Source organism: Teleopsis dalmanni, unplaced genomic scaffold (genome assembly GCF_002237135.1).
Source record: "Teleopsis dalmanni isolate 2A unplaced genomic scaffold, ASM223713v2 unscaffolded_contig_0033, whole genome shotgun sequence".
NCBI classification, from domain to species: Eukaryota; Metazoa; Arthropoda; class Insecta; order Diptera; family Diopsidae; genus Teleopsis; species Teleopsis dalmanni.
The window spans coordinates 1-21,786 of record NW_024031415.1 but is presented as its reverse complement, the minus strand read 5'-3'; the positions used below and the strand labels follow the sequence as shown (position 1 = coordinate 21,786).

Here is a 21,786-nt window from a genome sequence, read left to right as displayed (position 1 = left end):
TTGAGATTAAGAATGTATTTCTATGCTCATGCCTTGAAAGTCGGTATAATATAAACAATTGTTTGCGAACCGCATTTTCCAGTGTTCGCTTAATAAAATCAAAACTGATTGAACGGCGTGATTTGACAAAGTGTCTTTATGAATAAAAATATTTTGCAAACTTTTAATTGCCTTTATTGTACTCAGTATTATATCGAGTGTTTTTGTGTTTATTACGGTAGTTGAGTTTCAGTGCAAACTATGAGTGGGGAGGGTGAAACCAGTAAAAAAAGACAAAAAACGGTAAGCTAATAAGTAATTTAAAATTTTCTTATCAAAATAAAATTTGTACGACAATAATTCATTCAGATTAAAATATTTATACAATTGCTGCAAAGCAATTCATTTGAATTTGATGTTAAAATTTTAATTCAATGAAGAAAAGTATGTTTCGGATGAAACTAATTGAAACAGCTGTGACCTAATAAACGAGCAGACTATAGTTTTTTCTTATCTATCGAAAAATTTGAAAAGTAACAATATGCTTTCCTATTGAGTTTATTGATATGAGTATGTATGAATATTTCTTGAAACACATTTCTTTTATTAACACCTTTACCTTTTACAAAATTGTTTGATTTATTAAATTTATTAAGAAATAAAATTAATGAGTATTTGTTTAGAAGTAATTAAGAAAATTTAAATATATAACAATTAATTTCAACTTTAATTACTGCAAGCATCAGCTAATGAACAGCTGAATAAGCATTCGGCAAAGAATTGAAAACAATATTTTTACTTATCAATAATTAGTTTCTGAATACTTACTTACTCACGTTTAATACACACAGTACTAACCAGATTCTTAAGCAAGTAATAAAGCACTTCATATAGCCCATATGCATGTGTTTTTTTTTTTGTTTTAATTTTATACATGCAAAATATTGCAGCTAATCAAGAAAAAGTTGTATATTTTTCCGACTTGTTGCTTTGAAATTCCATTATTATTTAATTGTAAAAAAAAACATATTTTAAAAAACATTTTAAAAATTATTTTTATAGTCAACCATACAGCTGCCTTATTATAATATTTTTTATTTAGTTTTTATATCTAATTATTTTTTTAACTCGATGAAGGTTTCATTTTTACATTTATTTTTATATAACATATAGAAATCATAATGTTATTTGCTGTAATGTTTATTAAATATATTCAACTTAATTACATAATTTAAAAAATATACAAGTAAAGAGAACTATAAAAATTTATAGGTTTTAAAAGGTTAACACAGCACATAAAAAATTTATTGTCTTAAATATACATACATACATTAACGAGTATAAACATATATGATTTAATGTACCTTTAATAGCTAAATTGTTGTTTTATAATTTATGTAAAAACTTTCACTAATATTTAAATAATGTTATAACAATTCCTCACACTTTATTTCAATACTTTATTTTAATTTACTAAAATCTATAAAATAATTAAATTATGTTATATTAATTGCCTGAAATTCATTTGGTTTGTATATTTAATTATTATATATATTGCAGCAAAATTTTATTTCTTTGCAATTATTATTTTTCTATATACAAATCCTAAAGTATTTCTTCCTCTTCTAAGGCCCATGTTATGTAGAGTGTCTGAGTGTCAAATCAGTTTGTCAATTTAATAATTTTCTATTACTTTTTTACTTTTTGCTTGTATTTACATTAAAGAAAATATATATACATACATACAAGACGGCTTTAACTGAATAACGAGGTACATATAGCCTCGGCTCTCATGACCGAATTTAAATTGACATTTGTTTTTTTCACTCACTCCTAGTTTTTTAATTTGCATTGAAATCAACAATAAGTTTGATTTTGACGTGCCCGTGACACTCTAAATAACATGGGCCTAATTAAGTTCATAAATAGTCCTTTAAAAAGTTCTTTCTTCCTAATAGTCTTTAGTAGTCCATTAAGAATTGTAAATCAGATAATCTGCCTTAAATAATCTCTATTTTTTGCTGCTGTTTTTCAATTGTTGTCGTTTAATTTTATTAAGTCATTTTTAACACCATCAATCCTTTTTTTTTGCCTTCTGAAAACATTTTCAGTTACATATATCTTAATATAGGTTTATAGTATCTGTCTATATTACACAGTGTGGCAGAGTTAAAAATCGATTTTTTCTAAACCACTAAAGACATTAGAATTATATTCTAATTTGAATATTATACTCAAATGCATAATTGAAAAAAATTACTTTTCTCAATTACTTTTTGCATCGATAAGCAATATATCCATTTTGTCATATACATAATTTTTACAGGTTTTTCAAAACAGCCAAATTTTTTATTAATAATTTGTAATATTTTCTTATGTAATTAAATTTGCTTGATATGTCTTTTCAACAACTATTTTTTTAAATCACTGGTTTTTAAATTAATATAAAATTTTTAACAAATATTATATATAATTCTCACCATTAGTTGTTCTAGTTGTATGTAACCATAACCCGTGGAGAGCTATATTACAGAAAATATAAATATAATGTAAATACGGATATATGGGTTAGGTAGTCAAGAAAAAGAATGGTTGCGTGGGATTAGGGAGAAATAAAAATGTAAGTGTCTATGCCAAAGTTTGGGAACCTGGCGACTTCAATGGGGCGGAACCATAGGACTCATATGTAATTAGAATGTACATCACAGAACATATCAGAGTCTTCATTAAGTGTAAAAATGTAGTTGGGTCTCACAACTACAACTGTGTCTCACACAGCTAAGAGATCGCAATAAAAGGACCTATTATTTTGTATGTATCCAGAATAGTTTGTTTAACTTTACTCTAAGAGGTCATGAATGCCTATATAATCTAGGAAGAAAAAGGGTGACTAAAAATCTTGTTGGTGATATAGTTGGAGGTTTCTATCATCAAAGAACAAAGTTATATAGGGAAGGTATGCATTTAGATATAATTCTTGAATGTCAAGATATTTTATGAAATTTAAGATATTGAAAAGGGTAATGAGTCCTTCAAACAACATCTATATCCAATTTCTATCTTACCAATTATTTTAGTAGAGTTTATTGCAAAGTTTCAAATTAGAAGGCTTATTTAGGAACAATTTTTTTCAACTCGCTTTCCGGTGTCCTTTCATTTGTATAGGCCTGAACTGTTATCATTGAAAGCTTATATAGTTGTTTAAATTCGTTCTGAATAATTCAAAAAAAAGTAGTTTGAACTCTGTAGTTTTATGTCTACCATATACAAAACTCTATATTATACGAGTATACGTATGTGAAAATCTTTACTTTATCGAGTATACGTATGTGAAAATGTTTACTTTATAAGACTTTATCGATAAAATTATTAGTGGTTAACCTAATTTTATACAATTTTTTTGGGTGCCTTTAATTAGAACTTTTAAAATTGCTTTAGGAAAAAAAATCGATTTATGTTATGTATATTTATATTTATGTTAATATACTTAATTTATATCACGTGTATTAACGAAGTTTTTTCCTGTTAATTTATTAAGTTTCTAGTTATTTGGTGAAGCTTAGTCACGCTATTTTATAAAAATAATTATAACATTTATTTAAACAATAAATTCAATGGAAATAAATACAAACCAAAGATATGTTTGGGTATTTTTGTTTTTATTTTTATTATAAATTTTTGTTGGGGTATAAAGCTAGAGTATGGGAAATGTATTTACACTTAAATGAAAAACTTTTTAAATATTTGCAAACGTGTTTTTGACTATTTTTGTATATTTTCGTAAAGTTTGCCACAAGCATTTATGAGATTTATTCTAAAAATAATTTTTGGGTTTCTGCTCTCAAATATGTAAGTGCCACATAATACCAACTATCTTTTTTAAAAGAAAGTATATGCCAATAAAAAATACTACAAAACTTAACTGGTCAAGATGGTAAACAAGTTTTTTATTTTGTTTTTTTTTTTATTTAGTCTTTGTTTAATCTTTTATATATTTAATTTTTGAAGACTTACAAAATGAAAGTTCAATGGCCTGTAAATGACGTGATATTGCAAGATCTACAAAAATGTTGCTATCATTACAAAAGTGGTAACTAAAAATATTTGAACATTAATTTGCACCTTTACTTTGGGGCACAATACCTATATACGCAGAGGTGGATAGAAACACCCATAATATTATAGTTTATTGCAATATTTGATTTATGATGTATAAAATATTGTTGATTTCAGACTTCGTTATTACAAATATTTTTTTTTTACAATCGATGTAGTTGTATGTTATGTTTAAATAAATGCAAAAAAAAGTTTAATGAAAACATTCACTTTTTGTTTATTCTAAACAAATTAAATTTAAAAAATGATTTTTTTTTTTACTACATCTATTCACAGTCATGAGAATAGTCAAAGCCATTTGGTATATTAGTAAGAAAGATTTACATCGAAGTTCAGAGACCTCGAACTGTTGACATCAAATATTTAGTAATATAATTTTTTAATAAAATAAACGAGCAAAAATAAACGATCGAAGAAAAATATGCTTACAACCGGGCACTAAAAAATCAATCATGAAACATCACAATATAATATCCAAATGTACACATTTTAAAAAGGAATGAGAATGTAAAAATTATACTTAATACTCAATGGAGTTATGTCTTTTTGTGTATTGATTGCACTGCTAGGAAAATAAATGTTGACTATAAGTTAGTTACGACGCTAAGTGTGTATTTGCTGAGTAAATGAATAAAAGATATATAATTGTGTTTAGCGATTTTTGTGTGAAATTTAAACGTAAATTTAGTTCAACAAAGTATTTAAAATGTTAAAGAAATGCTTCTTTTATAAAGCTATTTTGTCATAACCACAAATGTGTAAATTATTCAAATGATTTCTGGAAGATTAGGAAAACAATGAATATAGTACGAGGTCTAGGTTTCCTAACACGTTTTTCAATTGTTGAAAATGCAAAAGAAAGTTAATAGTTTGGGCTTGCTAATAACACATTCACACTGTCTCATTTAGGAGGCTTTGCTCATTATAGCTCTAATAGAGCTGTCATATATATAAGTTCATTTAAATAAATCAGCTTATTTAAAGCAAAAAATGTCTAATGTAATCCTTAAAAATAAATTTCCAAAATTTGAAATATTTGTCATGTGTTTTATATGTGAAATGTAAACAAACAACAGCTGAGCTGTAAACAAAGGCACCGAGGTAGTAAGTATTTGATAAAATCTTTGTTTTTGTTAATTGAATATGTAATTGATATATAAAATTTATATAAATGATTTAATGTATCTATTATATATCAAATTTTTTTGTGTGATATGTTATTAATTGAAGTTTATAAAAGTTCTATCAGCTGCATTAATTAGCTCATTATAATGTGAACGTTTACTCATTAATATAAATGAGCAAGTGCCAAAATGAGGCAGTGTGTATGTATTATAACAGAAGAATTAAGTTTAGAATGGTTGCTGAAGAAATAGGAATGTTCAATGGGCCCTGTTCAAATATTATTTTAATAATTTAAAGAAAATGTAAATTGGTCATTAAATTTTGTATTTAAAATAAAATAAAATAAGTTTGTTTAAATCTAAAATAGCATAATAATATCTGAATACACATTTAAACAATGTTAGTGTAAATATGTAGATATGATAACACTTCATAAGTAACTCTTTCACATCTATAAAATATTGCAATAAAACTTACGAACACAATTGGAATTTTATATTTCCGTAACGAATTTTGTTAAAGGTTTCTTTAATAAGTTATTTTTAATTACATTTAAAAATCATAATTTAGTTATTCCAGTAGCTAATCTATGTGTCCCATTTATTTTATCGTTTATCTTTATTTGAACTCAATAAAGATAAACTAAAGTTAAAGCAACAAAAACGGTTTGGCTTGTACCGAATCTTCAAAACTCTTCACACGTTGAATTGTTTATAATATAATTAAATTTATTTTAGAATTATTTTCTAATTGCTTTGTTTTTATATGAAATCAAATGAAATCATGTTTTTATAGTATATAGGCACATAAATAAAATATGAAATATAAGTCTAAGGAATCAAATATTAACTCAACCAACTTCATTCATTGGTTGATTTGATCTGCTAGCATTGTAAAAGAATATTCTATGGAGTGTTTTATTTAGTAAATTCAGAATCCGTGAGAGATTAATTTTTCAATATTTATATGGACGTCAATAAATCCATTTATTCCATAATACTGATTATTAATGTCCATATATATTTAGATTATCTTCTATGTCTCATATTCTGCGTTGTAAACGTCTGCATAAATTTAATATACTTGTTATTCATTATAGTGCACATCTTGTTAATACAAAAATAATTTTTGTTTTTATTATTGTATTTTTTATTCAATATACATTTATTATTATTATATTTGACTTGGGAAATTAAGCGCTTGGATCTAGAGATCTATTGTACCCCTCCATGGATTCAAAAAACATTTGCGATAAATAAATTGTTTAAATGAAGTTTACCTTCTTTATTGAGTCTTATTTCTTCATCCGATATAAGGCATCCTCCTAAAAATTTCTGCCGTTTATAACTCAGAGCTGGGCTAACTTCTCGTATGTGTTTTATAGTCGAATTCTGTTCTCCACCTGCAATGATCTGTCAGAACTTCTATATATATACTGAAATTATTCTTTGAAAATTTAAAAATCTCTCTTAAAAGTAATAACACTGATATATTGTTCTGGTAGGTTATAAGATGAAATTTTTCTATTCCTAAGTTCCGGGCCTACAAGTAGCAAGCAACATCACGATCTGAAACCTATGGGTTATATATATCTAATTTTTTGTCCACAGATATTTAGCTTTTTCAGTGTTGATGTCATCTGATAAAAATTTAAAGAATAAAAATCTGGCTATTATTTAGAATTTTTCTGATTAATTATGTTCAAGGCTGCAGCAAATATCTCTGCCTATCGCCTTTATTTTTGCTTGAAGCACAGTGATTGTTTTTTTCTGATGTAAAATCCAGTCAAACTTAACATGACCCATTTCTCTTAGAATTGGATATGAATGTGAAGACATGTTAGTTCTAAGAGTGTCTTCATGAGTTATCATGGATCAGTCAATAACTGTATGAACCCACTGCCTTAATTTTGATGTGTAGCCCTAATACTTCCTAAAATCGGTATACGTATCATAAAGTCTTTAGTAATCCTTTTGCTATATATTCAATTTAAGATTCACACATTAATTTTTGGTTAAATATTCTTCCCAAGAATTTTGTTTCTTTATGATGTTCTAACTTTATTTCAGTCAGATTGGAGGTGCTTGATTTATATTTCCTCGCAGTAGTTTTTGTTAAATTGATATTCGTCCCTACCTTGACACGTTTTTGGCGTATGGGTTTTCTTATTTCACCGAACACTTTTGCCAAACAAATGTTGATGTTTCATCTAAAATCAAAAGTCATTCGTTATTCTAATAGCACTGTTATCATATATTCAGTTCTTCTTGAAAATTGATGACCATTTGTTTTAAAAAACTTCGAACGCGAGTAAATTTTGTTGGATTTGGTTCGTCTCGAAACAACCATAAGATCAGTCGATCTTAGTTGTAGCCTCAAGTGAATAGATTTTAATTCACCACCTGTCATAATCTGACATGTAAGTATTTGACAGCACTGTTATTGTAATTCTTAAGTATTTCTGTACAATAATCAACCTGAAATTGTTTCTTAAGTCTTACTAATTCATGTGAGATCATCTTTATCAGTTCTGTTCGTGAATAAACAACGTCCATCAAAATCATATCAAATCAAAATCATGATACCAGTATTTCATAATTGCAGAGGAGTTTTATCACAAAAAGCAGAAGTAAATTTATCGATGTATTATTGTCTTAATAATTCACATAGAAAATCGCAAAACATTTTCTCACAAACAAATCATCGTCAAATGAGCAAATGTTTCGAATAAAGTAGTAGTTAAAAATAATTATTTCTAGTAGAAAGGTCAGCAAGTATCAAAGAATATTAAAGATTACCAATTATTATTAATTATTTCATTGGTTAGTATAATCGCTCTAAATACGTGCAGGTTTCTCCAATCCTATCTGATTTCTGTTGAATTCCTTTCCACAATCTAAACTGTTGATATGCTTTGTGAATAGATTAATAGATTGTAGATAGATCGATAGTCTATGAAACTTGATGGTTCATTCAAACGACATTTAGGCAATGTTTGAATTTGTCATGCAAAACATGTGACTAATATATCGCAATTCATAGTTTTCTTATTAAGGTTCGAAAGATCTTAATGTTAATTCTATTGCGTTCCCAGGGGAACATTGGGTCATAAGGTTCGAAAGATAATTAAAGATAGTGAGGAAATCTTTGTTTAAAGTAGTTCTTGTGGAAGCACATATAGACACAATTTGGAGTTTGTGGTGAATACATTCTGTCATTTTGTAGTTCTGCGAGCAGAAGAATGTAATTATGTTTAGTAGGGCATACGAAAGCATGCGAAATTCTAGTCTTTGTCACTTTAGAGATCAGCTATTGTCACCATGTTGCTAAAGTAACAAAAGCTGTCATCATTTATATTAGTAGTTGTACTTTAAGTTTTATCATATTCAAAGTATGTTAACGTATTAAACATTTAATTTTTGATCAGTACTACTTCAGACAATGAGCTTAGAAAAAGCTTCGTTGGTGTTTAGTAAGATGTCATTCACTACTTATACTAAAATAGTGCCGAGACAGAGAGAGCACAGCCTTACCGTATACCGCAGATGATAATAAATAGTCGGCTAGTTTTTTAAATAGTAGTTACAGGTTGTAGTCGGTCACAACTGGTGGCTTAACCCAATAATTTTGTTTATGAATAGCTACCAATACTCACATATCAAATAGTAATTCTCGCGCTAATAATACAGGATTATATATTTATTCGTTCCGTTTGTAAACGTAAATAATACACAATTGTATTGCGATTTGATTGCTAGCAATTGGTGTAAAAAACAACATCATTCTATTATTCTCTATGAGACATCTTACTTGTATTGGATTATTTTGGTCCTATCGGGACACTGTCCACATAAACACTATACTTTGCATAATACCATAAAATAAGGTCCAGTGGGTTTTATATATCACCAATTCATATCACGTGAAATTGTACGTTATTTCTATCGCATCATTGTTATTTATATATAGAGTATAAAAACAAAAATTTAACTATAATTTTTGTACTTTTGAACTGGCATTTTTTTTGAGTTCGTAGACAATTTAGTAAACCACCTGTGTTAATATACAGAATAATGTTCCATTTATTTTTATACCTCTGAAGTTGTTCAAATTTGAACATGTGTCTGCGCGCTAATTACCTAAGTAACATATTCAGTTATTTGGGTATTAAATATTTTAGCATTTTATTTAATATTTTACTATTTTATTTTATATTTTTAATAAATTAAATTTATTTCTAACAAAGGTTTTTCAAAGCATTAAAATATTTTGTTACCAAGGTTCTTTTAGACATTAAAATATGAAATGTAATAACAGGGATTAGTTAATGTAACTAAAGAAAAAGGAAGTAATTAAATAAGGTAACAAAGAAAAAGGTTAAGGGACATTTCCTTTAACCTTGTACCTAAAAGAAAAACCTAATTTAACCTAATTATTAGACTATGTAAAATTTAGTATTTAAGAGCAAACATTATAGAAAATAAAGGAGTCTTATATTTATTCTAAAACCGAACAGACGTGTGTTTTTAGTTGAAGTTTTTTATCAGAAGTCATTGTCTAAAAATTATTTTTAATTTTTTTTCACAAATATAAACTCGCGGCTATAATGTCGAGTTAACTGCAGACGTACTGTTTTATCAACAATTTAACAACTTTTCAAATATATTTTATTTGTTTATATTTCTTTGACGGCAGTACAGTGAAAATTCGAAGCCGCCGATTACTTAGTGTCAGTTGCAGTTTCAAACTTCAATGAGAAAGTCATTGCGTCAGTTTGTGGAGTGTACACTTTCTTTTTTCTTAAAGTAACCAAGTTTTAGTTGTTGTGCCTTAAATTAATTTAGTTTCGGGTTTGGCGTTTATTGGAATAGTCAAGATATCAGTGAATAGTTCCAAATAAATTAATATAAAAAAATATTATAAACATATTCAATAGAAATGTTCACTAAAAGAGCTCATTTATTGAATTGGAGCAATTCTAAATTATACAACAATAACAATAATTTAACCACAAAATGTTGTTTAAGTCATAATGAATGCACGGAACTGGTAAGTTCAGCTCAATAATGTAACAACTAAATTGAAAGTTGTTTGTGAATTACATGAAAAATAATATACAACAATACATCTTAGGATATGTAATTACTCATGCAAGATATAAAAACAACAAAAACCGAAGTATTAACACAAAAGAATGCTTTACAAAATCAAGTTTTTTGAGAATTTGTGGTATTTAGAACAGTACCTGTGGTTTTTTATTTCTGATTTCATATTAAAAATAATTTTTTCTTATTGAGTTGTCAACTAAGAAAACACAGTAAATGAGTAAAAATTTATTGAAATGAAAATTTTTTTCAATATAAAGTGTTCTTATAGTTTTAACCCAGTTGGTTAAGATGAACAGTACTTTGGGTTTATCATCTGAAAAGACAAAATAGCTTCGAAAGCAAAATTGTACTACTTCTGGAACCAAGTAGATTTTTAAAAGTTTATTTTCAGTCAAAATTAAATGCTAAATTTTGATTCATCGAAGCATTACTACCTTACAAATAAATTAAATAAAAATAAATTAATTAATTTTTTCTGATTGGGATTATAAGTTTTCTCTACTTTGACAAAACCGATTTATTTTAAATAGTGCTATTAAGACTTAATACCATTTACATGGTATAAAAACAATGACCCCAACTTTGTTATCGGAGGCTCCATTTTCCGTCAGAAAGCCTGACATAAGTCAACCTGAGTGTCACCTGACTGCCAAAATGAAAACCAGATTGACCATTCCTGTATAGGAAAAATGTTGAGGGATAGCCTTTTAGACGTATGCGTCAAAAGCAATTGATGATAACATATTAAGAAAGCTAAGTAAATTAACGCAAAACTTTCTCTTCTATATTCTACATTAAACCCAGACATCAATTCTGATTCCCCCTCAGCAAAATCAAAAGGAGTACCAGAACAGTGCCCATGTTTCTAAATTATTGCACTATTGTCTGTTTAAAAATGATATTCTGATCTGTACTTTCAAATATGTATGTTGAAGGGCTATATTGTTGGCTTAAATATTTTGTTTTGGTTTTGATGGACCAATGACATACGCTTGTGGTGTACTTTAAATAATCAAAAGTGCCCATGTTTCTAAATTATTGCACTATTGTCTGTTTAAAAATGATATTCTGATCTGTGCTTTCAAATATGTATGTTGAAGGGGCTACATTGTTGGCTTAAATATTTCGTTTTAGTTTTGATGGACCAATGACATACGCTTGTGGTGTACTTTAAATAATCAAAATATATATATATTTCGTCTCCAATCACTCTTACAATTCGTTATCTTCAAATTTTATTTGAGTGGACTTCTGACTTTTATATTAAATTTACCATTTTATTTATTAATGCTAAGAGATTTCTTACTATATATACTCGTATATATTCTAAAGCAACTGACTGCGTTCAAGAAAATAAAAAAAAACAAAGGCTAAGTTTAGTAACATAATAGAATAAATAGAACACAGTAGAATCTTAGATATCAAGTTCATTAAATATATTCGAAATTGTCGAATAGTATTAAAGACTAAAAATTTATTCACACATTTAATATAATAACAAATGAACATTTGTTTCTATTAAATGATTTAATTAAATCCTTAATTTGTATAACAACTTTATCTAAATGTTAAGCGATCTGATCAGTGATGAGTTATTGTTTCTTGATATCATGAAGCAACTTTTTTTTTTGTAGAAATGTTTTTCAAAAAACCAATTTGAGCATTGTTTCAAATTTTTAGTTGAAAAAAAATGTATATAGTTTTTTATTGGTAGTTATCGTTCCTTTTTTAAAATTTGAATATATATTTTCTTTTATTTTTTAAAAATTTTTTGCTGCTTTAAAGATCACGTTGCCTTGAGACAACTTGCACAATAGAGACAACTCTATTAATAACACACACAGTGTTGTATTATAGATATATCCAATATTATTAAATAGAATTATTATACATTATTATTAGAAAAACATTATTAGAAATATACATTATTATTATTGGAAGAAAATATTTAATTGTTAAGTTTATATGATAACTGAACTGAACTGATTATATATATATCGAATATTGTTGTCCGATTTTAGTCATTCCTAATACGTTCTCAAAAAAATTATTTGTAAAATCATACTCGTTCATGATACTTTACACACTTAGAGATAAGTTTACTAAATCGACTCTAACGCATCCGATACATTTATTCTTCAGTGTTACATATATTGTGGTCTGCAGCCACGATACGCTGCAACTTTAAATAGACCGTCAAGTACGGAATGACATAATATGCTGTCCATTTTGTAAATTGTACTGGCCTCTATATATTTAGACTTTAAAGTATTATGTTAGACGTTGGCAAGTCAATTACTTACTTTTGATAAGAATTCACTCCTTTATTCAATAACCTCAAGTTGGTAATTAATACAGATTTATAGTGCAACAATAATGGACTATGAGAAAGTACTGTGTGTTATTTATTTCTACGACTTTAATTTTATTTATAGATTCAAGAAATAATAATTTAATTAACAAGTTTCATATGTCAAGTGTTTAAAAAAGATTCAAATGATATATATATAAGTCATACAAGTTTAATAAAAAATTCAATAAATTTTTAATTACTGCCAATATATATAATAAGCATATGTATATAAAATGAGCACAAATGGAATATTTGAATTTAATTAAATATATTAAACTAAATATATTTAATTTATATTTAAATTAAATATATATATACACCAAAGTAATACAATTTTTTTATGTCTTATTTTATTTTTATGTAAAATAATACTTAATTTAAAAAACTTTATAAATATTTATTCAATTTTAATATCATTGAATGTTTTACCAGAAGAATAAAGATAGAATTTTTAATTACTACCTATTCAGATTTTCTATTCCTTATTTTTATTAGAAATGTTTTAAAATGTTCTAAGATGTTCTAAAACTCTTCCAAAGAACAAAACTTTCCTCTGGAACAAGATAAATCAATCTAGCAGCGTGCATACCTATTAAATCATGACCAATAACAACACATGTGAGCACGTTGTCACTATTCCATGTTAAACTTGGGACATTAGTACCCAGTCACTTTAAGTTTTTACAGTCGATTTATTTTTGTTTAGACGTTTCAATGAGGATATCTGATACTATTAATTTTTCTGAAAAAAAAAGTGATGGCAATTGCAGTATCATCAAAAATAGCAATATCGTTATACAATATCGTATTCTATCTTTAAAGATGAGTTGCTTAATAGATGCGTTTAACTTTTAACAGTTCCTTAATTTAAACACTATATAGACCGATAATTCGAATTTTGATAATGAGTTTTAGTCTTGACAGCGGAAATAGATTTTTATATTTAAATATGAAAAATTAGGACGATATCGTCAATATCCATCAGTACGTCAGCAACCTCTTGAGCGCTCCTATTGGATACCAGAGTATATTTACAAGTTTTATTGCTTGGAAGATTAGGAGGAAGACGAAAACGTTAAAACGTTAATTTCTTTAAAAGATACTGATTTTTTAATCCAAAGTTTTGCTAATCAATTCTCAAACTACAGTAAAAGTAGAATTAAATTGTTTTCTTTTTAAACAGATTTTAAATATTACATTTATTTTAATACTGAAAATATTTTAAACAGTTATTATAAATTATACTTAGAAATAATCACATTTCTTTAATTTCAAATTTTTATTCCCACTTCGATAATCGGCGAGCAAAGTATCTTTATGCAACATTAATTATGTGCAGACATATAGTGATTTAGGATAAATACGAGTATGTTGAATGCCCGATAGGTGTAAAATTTGACCATTGTATTGTAATAATTTTTCATCGCGGGTGTTAAGTGAAACTTTATGAACAGTATTGTTCCTCTTTTACATAAGCCATATATGATCGATGGCTCTTACCAAGGTCTTGAAGTTTCTATGCTACCCAGTATAACCATTACTTTGATGAGTAATAATACTGTAAAATTCTAGAGCAAATAACATAATAATTTGTAGATGCTGATTGTACTGTAAGTTACTCAGCACGATTGCAGTAGCACGATTAAGTGCTTATTGTTTACCGGCTATAGTAAAGCCGCATTTATAATGTTTCCAACCTTATTCATATATAAAACCACTGACGATCTGATAACAGAAACAGCAGCGTTAGCAACACATTCCGTATGTAGTTTTGTTCAGACCTACACCGTGCGCAGGTGAATATTTTAAGTTTACACTATAAATTTAATAAATAAACATTAAATAATCAGTTCGACCGTGTCTTAACTCCACTTGCATTAACCTATTTTAAGAATTTATATAATTTTATCTCAAAATGAATGTGTTGAAATATATAAAGAAAATATTGTGGAAAGACTAAAATTTTAATACTTAACGGTAATATTTAAGAATTAGAAACAAATTACTTTTTAAAATCTCTATTTATTTCACTGAAATAAACTTTATACTGACATACACATATAAACACGCTGATTTCTTCTCAATGCAACTATTTTTTTCTAAAAATCTTGTTTATAAAAAAAAATGCCTAGGAGGAATATAGGTTCTGGCATCTAACTTAATGCAGATACTATTTCCTTATATAAACAATATCAAAGCAGAAATGAATAATTTCTAAAATCAATCAAAATGCTTTCAATAAAGAATCTTATATTTATTTTGAGAAATTTATTGTGTATTGTACACTGACCTCTTCTAAAATAGCGAAGATTATGTATTAGGCGAAACAGTAAAAAACCACGTACTTCGAGAAGCATCAACGAAAGCAAATGCCACTGGCAACGGTTTAGAGATTTGCTCTTTAATAGTTTCCTCTAACTTCAGTTTATTTATGCAAATTCATCTCAAAAATATGTAACGCATATAAAATATTTTTTTTATATATAAATTTTTAATTACTTTTTTCTTCTTGTACCATTGCTGTTGCTCTTGCTTTCGGCTTATAACTCAACAAAGTCATATCAAAATTTTAGTACGTTCGCGACTGCACAAGAAGCATTTAGTATTGAAATAAATCGCGTGGCGATTGTGAATAATATTAAACTAACTCTAATAATTCATTTTAATTCGTTTGTTTTATTTAATAATAAATAAAAATAATTCATATTTAATTTACTAAGCATTGTTAATAATGCCAAATCCATCTAACGGCTTTTATCCCTTTTTTAAGAGAAGGGTAGGTTTAAAAATATTTTATTTCAAATTAAGCTTGAAATATTTTAGTTAGATGTGATAAGACTATTTAAACATATTAATATAAAAAATAAAACTCACTGAAATTGGGTTAAATAATATTGTTGTGTATGCCAAGGTCTCCGAATGTTTTTAGAAGTTGTTTATTATTAGTATACAAAACTATATAAAAAAATACTCTAATTGTTGAAGCAATTTATTATTTAAATTCTATTTACAAAATATTTTAAATAAAGGTGTTGTGCTGATTTATTTTGACACATGTTTTATTTGTTTTATAATTTCTTTTTAAATATCCGTAAAAATTTAAAAAAAGTATTAGTTCTAATACTTATATATTATTTTAATTAAAATTAAAATAAAAAAAATTAATAAAGCTATCCATAATTTAGAGTTTATTCATTCACTGTGTCTTTCGTTAGATACAATACAAATAATATAGTTGTCCTAAAATTAAAAATAATTAAATTACTAATAATAATTAATATTGGGTGATATAAAGTATCCGCCGTATTTTAGTAAAAAATTTTAATTAAATTTATATGAGCCGCTATTAACTGTGACCTTTTACCATTTTACGGATAGCATCATAATTCCATCAGTGATTTTTAGCGATCGTTCAGTGATTTTTAGCTGCTCTTTGGTTGGTCAATTTTTCACCAGGCACCAAAACAAATTATAGACAGACAGTGTCAGGTCTGGACTATACGGATTCATCAAAGATGTGTATGATTTGGTATTGTCATAATAGAACACACTCCCTTTGCTGTTGACAAATTCTGATCGCTATTTGTTGATTGTTTCGTTTAAGCAGTTGAGTTGTAAGCAGTAAATAACCGAATAAACCGTTGCACCAGGCTAGATCAGTTTGTAATTGACAATTACTTTCAAAAACCACTACACACTCAACATTTATTTTCCCTCGATACAGGCTTTGAAGTCAATTATGAAATTAATAATGGCTTTTGACTTATATTTCATATTTCATAACTTTTCAGCGGTAAATAATGTGGTACCCAAACATCCATCATCTTTGAGTAGCCTATTTTTTTATTAAATAATATGAAACTCATGATTTAGTTTTTATATCAGTTAATATAATGCTAAAGTGAGTCACAATTTTGGTAATTGTACAGCTTTTGAGCATTAATTTGAAATACCACCTGTAAGTAAAAGAATAATTTTTTTGCACCCTTAGCGCTTAATCCGAAATAATCCAAAATAAATTTTAAAGTATATTTAGATCAAGTTGATATAGTTCACTTAAATTATTAAAAAGCGTAATTCTAAATAAAATGTGATACCTTTCCTAACTTCCTTCCTGGTATAAATTATTTTAGTGCCATCCATATTAGCAATATAGTAAACCGGTATTAAAATCACAGTAACAATAATTTTCCTAAGTAAGTTTTATAGTACAATCTTACCCTCTAAAATTTAACAGATGCCGCATTAAATGCAAAACCTTTTGTTACTCTCTAAAGTTTAACAGATGCCTGGTCTTGTACTATTAGCGTTGGGTTATTATATGACTACCTACAGAACAATGACGGTATTTAATTCTTAATAATAGTAACTCTTTTGAGTTAAATCTTAAGTTCTAGAGTTCAAAACATACCAGCCCACTCTTAGATAGATTTTTAACGGCTTGGAAACTTATCACCACATCACTATATCCTTTGAAGATTGTTGTGACAAACTCATTTTAAAAATGCCATTATGTCCTTTGGAGATATGTTGCGAAATTTTGTTATAATTGGATAGGTATTTGATGAGTACCGAAATCTGAGTCTGGTGAGACAATCACAGTAACACTGAATGTATTTTGCTGTTTTCTATTCTTCATAGCAAAGTATGCAGTTATAGCTTTTTGTAATACCTACCAGCCCACTTACAAATAGCTCTTAATATCTATCACTCTAATCTATCAATAAAGTGTATAAAAAAGAATCTTATGAGTAGACATTTACTTTGCATTTATCAACGATATTTATGTCCGAAAATTTAAACAAGTAAAATACTAAACTTTGCCGACATTTCAATACCAAAACATCTGACAGCTCGACACCATTATTACACCTTATGAGCTGGTTTAGTGTTTTCCATGCCGAAGTCTTTATCTAGAATTTTAGTTGACTAATCAAAGCTAGCGTAAAACTTAACCAGGAGCTAATAAGGAACCAGCGTACAATATCATTGATCTGGCTTAAACGACAAAAGCTTCCTCAGCAGAGGATTGAATACTGATGTCTACATTTCATCAATTAATTTGGTGTCCCAAGTATGTGAACTTCACAACAGGTGTCCTATTCCCCCTCGCTATGCAAACGGTGGCAAGAATCAAAAGCTTCCTGAGCAGAGGATTGAATACTGATCTCTATATTTCATCAATCTTAATTTGGTGTCCCAAGTATGTGAACTTCAAAACAAGTGTCCCGTTCCCCCTCGCTATGCAAACGGATTGCCCTCCATGCATAGAGTCTGTATTTTTTGAGATAAAGGAATAAAATTTTATAGTGTTTTTTGAAACACTTACTTATTTGACCATAACAGCCCGTTACCGAATTTCGACCTGACGCAGCAAGGTCCCAGTTTTTACAAGGACCTTTGCCGCGTGCACGCCTTCTTCAGTCCCGTACATTAAATCCGGTTAGTGCTCTTTTAACTTGATAATTCTACCGGAGACGCGGTCTATCTCTATGCCTTCTTTCTCCAATTACTGCTTTAAACACCTCGCTGAAGCATATTCATCCATTCTCACAATATAACCAAGCCTACAAAGCCGCTGGATGTTAATTCACTTAATTATATCAATGTCGTCGTAATAAAGCTCGTACAAGTCGTGATTCATTCGTATGCGCTTCGTTGTTGTTTAGTCGCTGTAAAGCAACATTTTCGTCCTTACAGGTTGATGCTCCAGGCTTAAATCCTTAAGTCAGACACGCGTTTTTTGAGTGAGTTTTTTGGGGCACGCGTTATTAAAATAGTTACATATGTTAAAATTGTGTACAAATCAGATCTGATTGATACAAAGGTTCTATATAAAAGTAGTAACTATATTTCAGAATCTTAAGATATTTCATGAATAAAACATAAATAGCTGCAATTTTCTTTCGATAAAATTCCGAAAATAAAGAAAAATGTCACATTCAATAGCTATTGCTCCTTGGCATGACGGAAATATAACTTACCTTAGTGCGAATATACTTTAACAGATAAATAGAGAGTGGACCCAATACAAAGTACTAAAAATATTTTAATTATTGGAAATGCAATACCTTGTAACAAGGTTTTTTAGTGTAGTTCGCTAATAGTTTTTTGTTTTGCATTCCTTATTAGTTTTTTATTGACGCTTCACACTTTTGCTTTGTTTATTTTAAAGTACAGTAATCCCCCGGAAAACTCGTTATAGGGATTCCCGCATACCCCGTATACACACGTTCAAAGGTATGCGAATCTAATTAGAAACTGTAAAAATCCTTGCGTTATATAGGGGAATGCTCGTGTTGTACGGAGGATTGAAGTCGCGTAATATAAAAACAGTTTATAAGAGTACAGCGTTATAAGGGGAATTACTGTATATATTTGTGTTAGGTTAAGCACTAACTACATGCGTGGCTGATTAAGAGTTTACCTCGTAATTGATATAAATTCAATTTAATAGGGTAATACATATTAATTTAAATATTTTAAATTTAGTTTAAACAATTAGGATCAAATTCTTTATTAATTTTGGTAAAAGGAATATTTTAGTTTTTAATAAATATACGTTACCTGGGAATAGCCGATTGAACTGTACACTCTCTCCTTTGTATATTATTACTGCATGTATATTGAAACTCATACCGCAATATCATTCGGTCTATAGCTGTGAAGACAGTTTTTTTTTTTAATGCATTTTTTGGTAACAGTTTTAAGTCCATATGTTACTACAAATTATCTACAAATCATATAACCTTTAATATTTTGGCTAAAAAAATGTTTTTTAATTTTAAAAGCAAGTTATTGGGCAACTTTAAAAGTATTCCATCTGAAGTTACAAACGTGTGAATTTCAATATATCTCAGAAGAACATAATTTTTATTCAATGGAACACTTTGACTTAAGACTATGGTAGTTTATGCTAAATAAAACGCGGCCTTAAACAGTATAATCAGAAAAGTAATACGTATTCTAAAATTATGATAGTGAGAAACAATATTACTAAGTTTCAGGAACTTTGTTTAAAAAATTTTGAAAAAATCTAACAATTACATTATTCGTCTTATTAATTTATTAATATAATTAACGGACAAGGTTTTTACATTGGATCAAATTGAATAATTTCCAAAGTAATTTGCTCCGTTAAATCCAAAAGTAGTAATAAAAATTCTGAAAGTGATTATAGAGATACTAAGAAATTTCCATTGGATTTAAGAGGACAGGTCAGTTTTGAAGTTGTTGATCCATTTCTACTAAAGCTTAAACCTTTTCTGATTGCATTACTCACATCATCAGTAGTAGTAAATTTGCCTGTTGTTGTCGCAGTATATTAAGTTAAAAAGTTTTTAAATTTAATATTTATGTTGCAAAATTTAATCCAGGTAACATTTAAAAGTTGTGAATCATTCTATTTGTTGCTCAAATTACTTAAAAAATTAATAAAAAAAATTAACTAAGTTTAAAACTTAAGAAATTTTAAAAAGAAGCATTACTTCTTATGGATATTATTTTTCGTTTTATAATACCTTCATAGTTAAGAAATATTAATAAATTTACCTCTTTCTCTCTTTCTTTGTTTTACTAATAAAGGTCAATAGACTCTCAAAATCGCTTACATTTTCAATCCGTTATCGTTTATTTGAATATTTTTTGATTTATATAAATATTTGCTAATTAATGTAAATATTTGTTTTATGCTAATAAATTTAATAATAAATAATTTATACTTTATTTTGTTTTCAGTGTCTACAAGTTGCCACAAATGTAACAGAACAAAAACATCATGTAACGAGAGAAATAAGAGGAAAGAATTTAGGTTTATGTCGAGGGTTTCGAGGATGCACTGTTTGGTTAACCGGTAAGACATATATACTGCTATCTAATACTGCTACTTATATTAAATAATAGTGTATAAAGTAAGATTATTTTATTAAATAAAATTAAAATTAATATATCTCAAAATAGAAAAATTAGACAAAAAAATAATTTTTTCCTATTTTTCCGCTAACTGTTAGGACTGAGTGGTGCCGGCAAAACTTCAATTGCCTTTGAATTAGAGGCTTATCTAGTGTCACGTGGCATTCCTGCATACGGCCTTGATGGTGATAATATACGCACAGGTTTGAATAAAAATCTAGGTTTTACACCGGCAGATAGAGAGGAAAATATACGTCGTGTTGGTGAAGTAGCAAAATTATTTGCTGATAGTGGCGTTGTAGCGATTTGCAGTTTTGTTTCACCATTTGCGGATGACCGTGAATTAGTGCGGAAAATACATAAAGACTCGGATCTTAAATTTTATGAAGTCTATGTAGATACACCTTTGTCAGTGTGTGAGACGAGAGATGTTAAAGGCTTATATAAAAAAGCTAGGGAAGGTATTATTAAGGGATTTACTGGTATAACGCAAGAATATGAAGTTCCACAACATCCAGAAATAGTAGTAAGCACAGATGGGTTTACGATACAGGAATCTACACAAAAAGTGATACATCTACTAGAAGAAGAAGCGATAATACCTAAAACCTTGCGAGACATCAATCAAGTAGGTTTTTATTAGAATTTTTATATATATATTATTTTTCCTCTATAATTATTTTTAATTATTCTTATTATCTAAGCTTCCTGAACTCTTCATAGATTCAAGTCGCACAGAAGCAGCTTTGCACGAAATAAAATCTTTAAAAACAATTCCTATCACTAAAATAGAACTGCAATGGTTGCAAATTTTATCAGAAGGTTGGGCATATCCTTTAAAAGGATTTATGCGTGAACAAGAATACCTTCAAACTTTGCATTTTAATTCCATATTAACGGAAGATGGTGCCTTCCGTGAAAATCAATCGGTGCCTATTGTATTATCTGTATCAGCTGATGCTAAAGAGAAATTAGATGGTATTAAATTATAGCAAAATACAAATAAAAAAAGTGTCTATATTCATAATTTTTTTTACAGGTGTCTCTGCGCTAGCTCTTACTTACAATGATAAAGCTATAGCTATTCTACGCAAACCTGAATTTTATTATCATCGAAAAGAAGAACGATTATCTCGTCAATTTGGTACAAGCAATCCTAATCATCCATATGCTAAAATGGTCTTTGAATCAGGT

The 21,786-nt window shown here is 27.8% G+C and overlaps 1 protein-coding gene across 1 annotated transcript; it reads left to right on the top strand.

Moving 5' to 3' along the window:
- Nucleotides 1-5: 5 nt before the first annotated feature.
- LOC119662947 (bifunctional 3'-phosphoadenosine 5'-phosphosulfate synthase-like) lies at nt 6-21,783 on the top strand (the record flags this gene model as incomplete). The annotated part of the gene is made up of 5 exons (XM_038072602.1): nt 6-282; nt 20,419-20,533; nt 20,691-21,220; nt 21,297-21,570; nt 21,632-21,783. Coding segments are annotated over exons 1-5 (1,113 nt in total), but the record flags the coding sequence as incomplete, so codon positions are not given.
- Nucleotides 21,784-21,786: the final 3 nt, after the last annotated feature.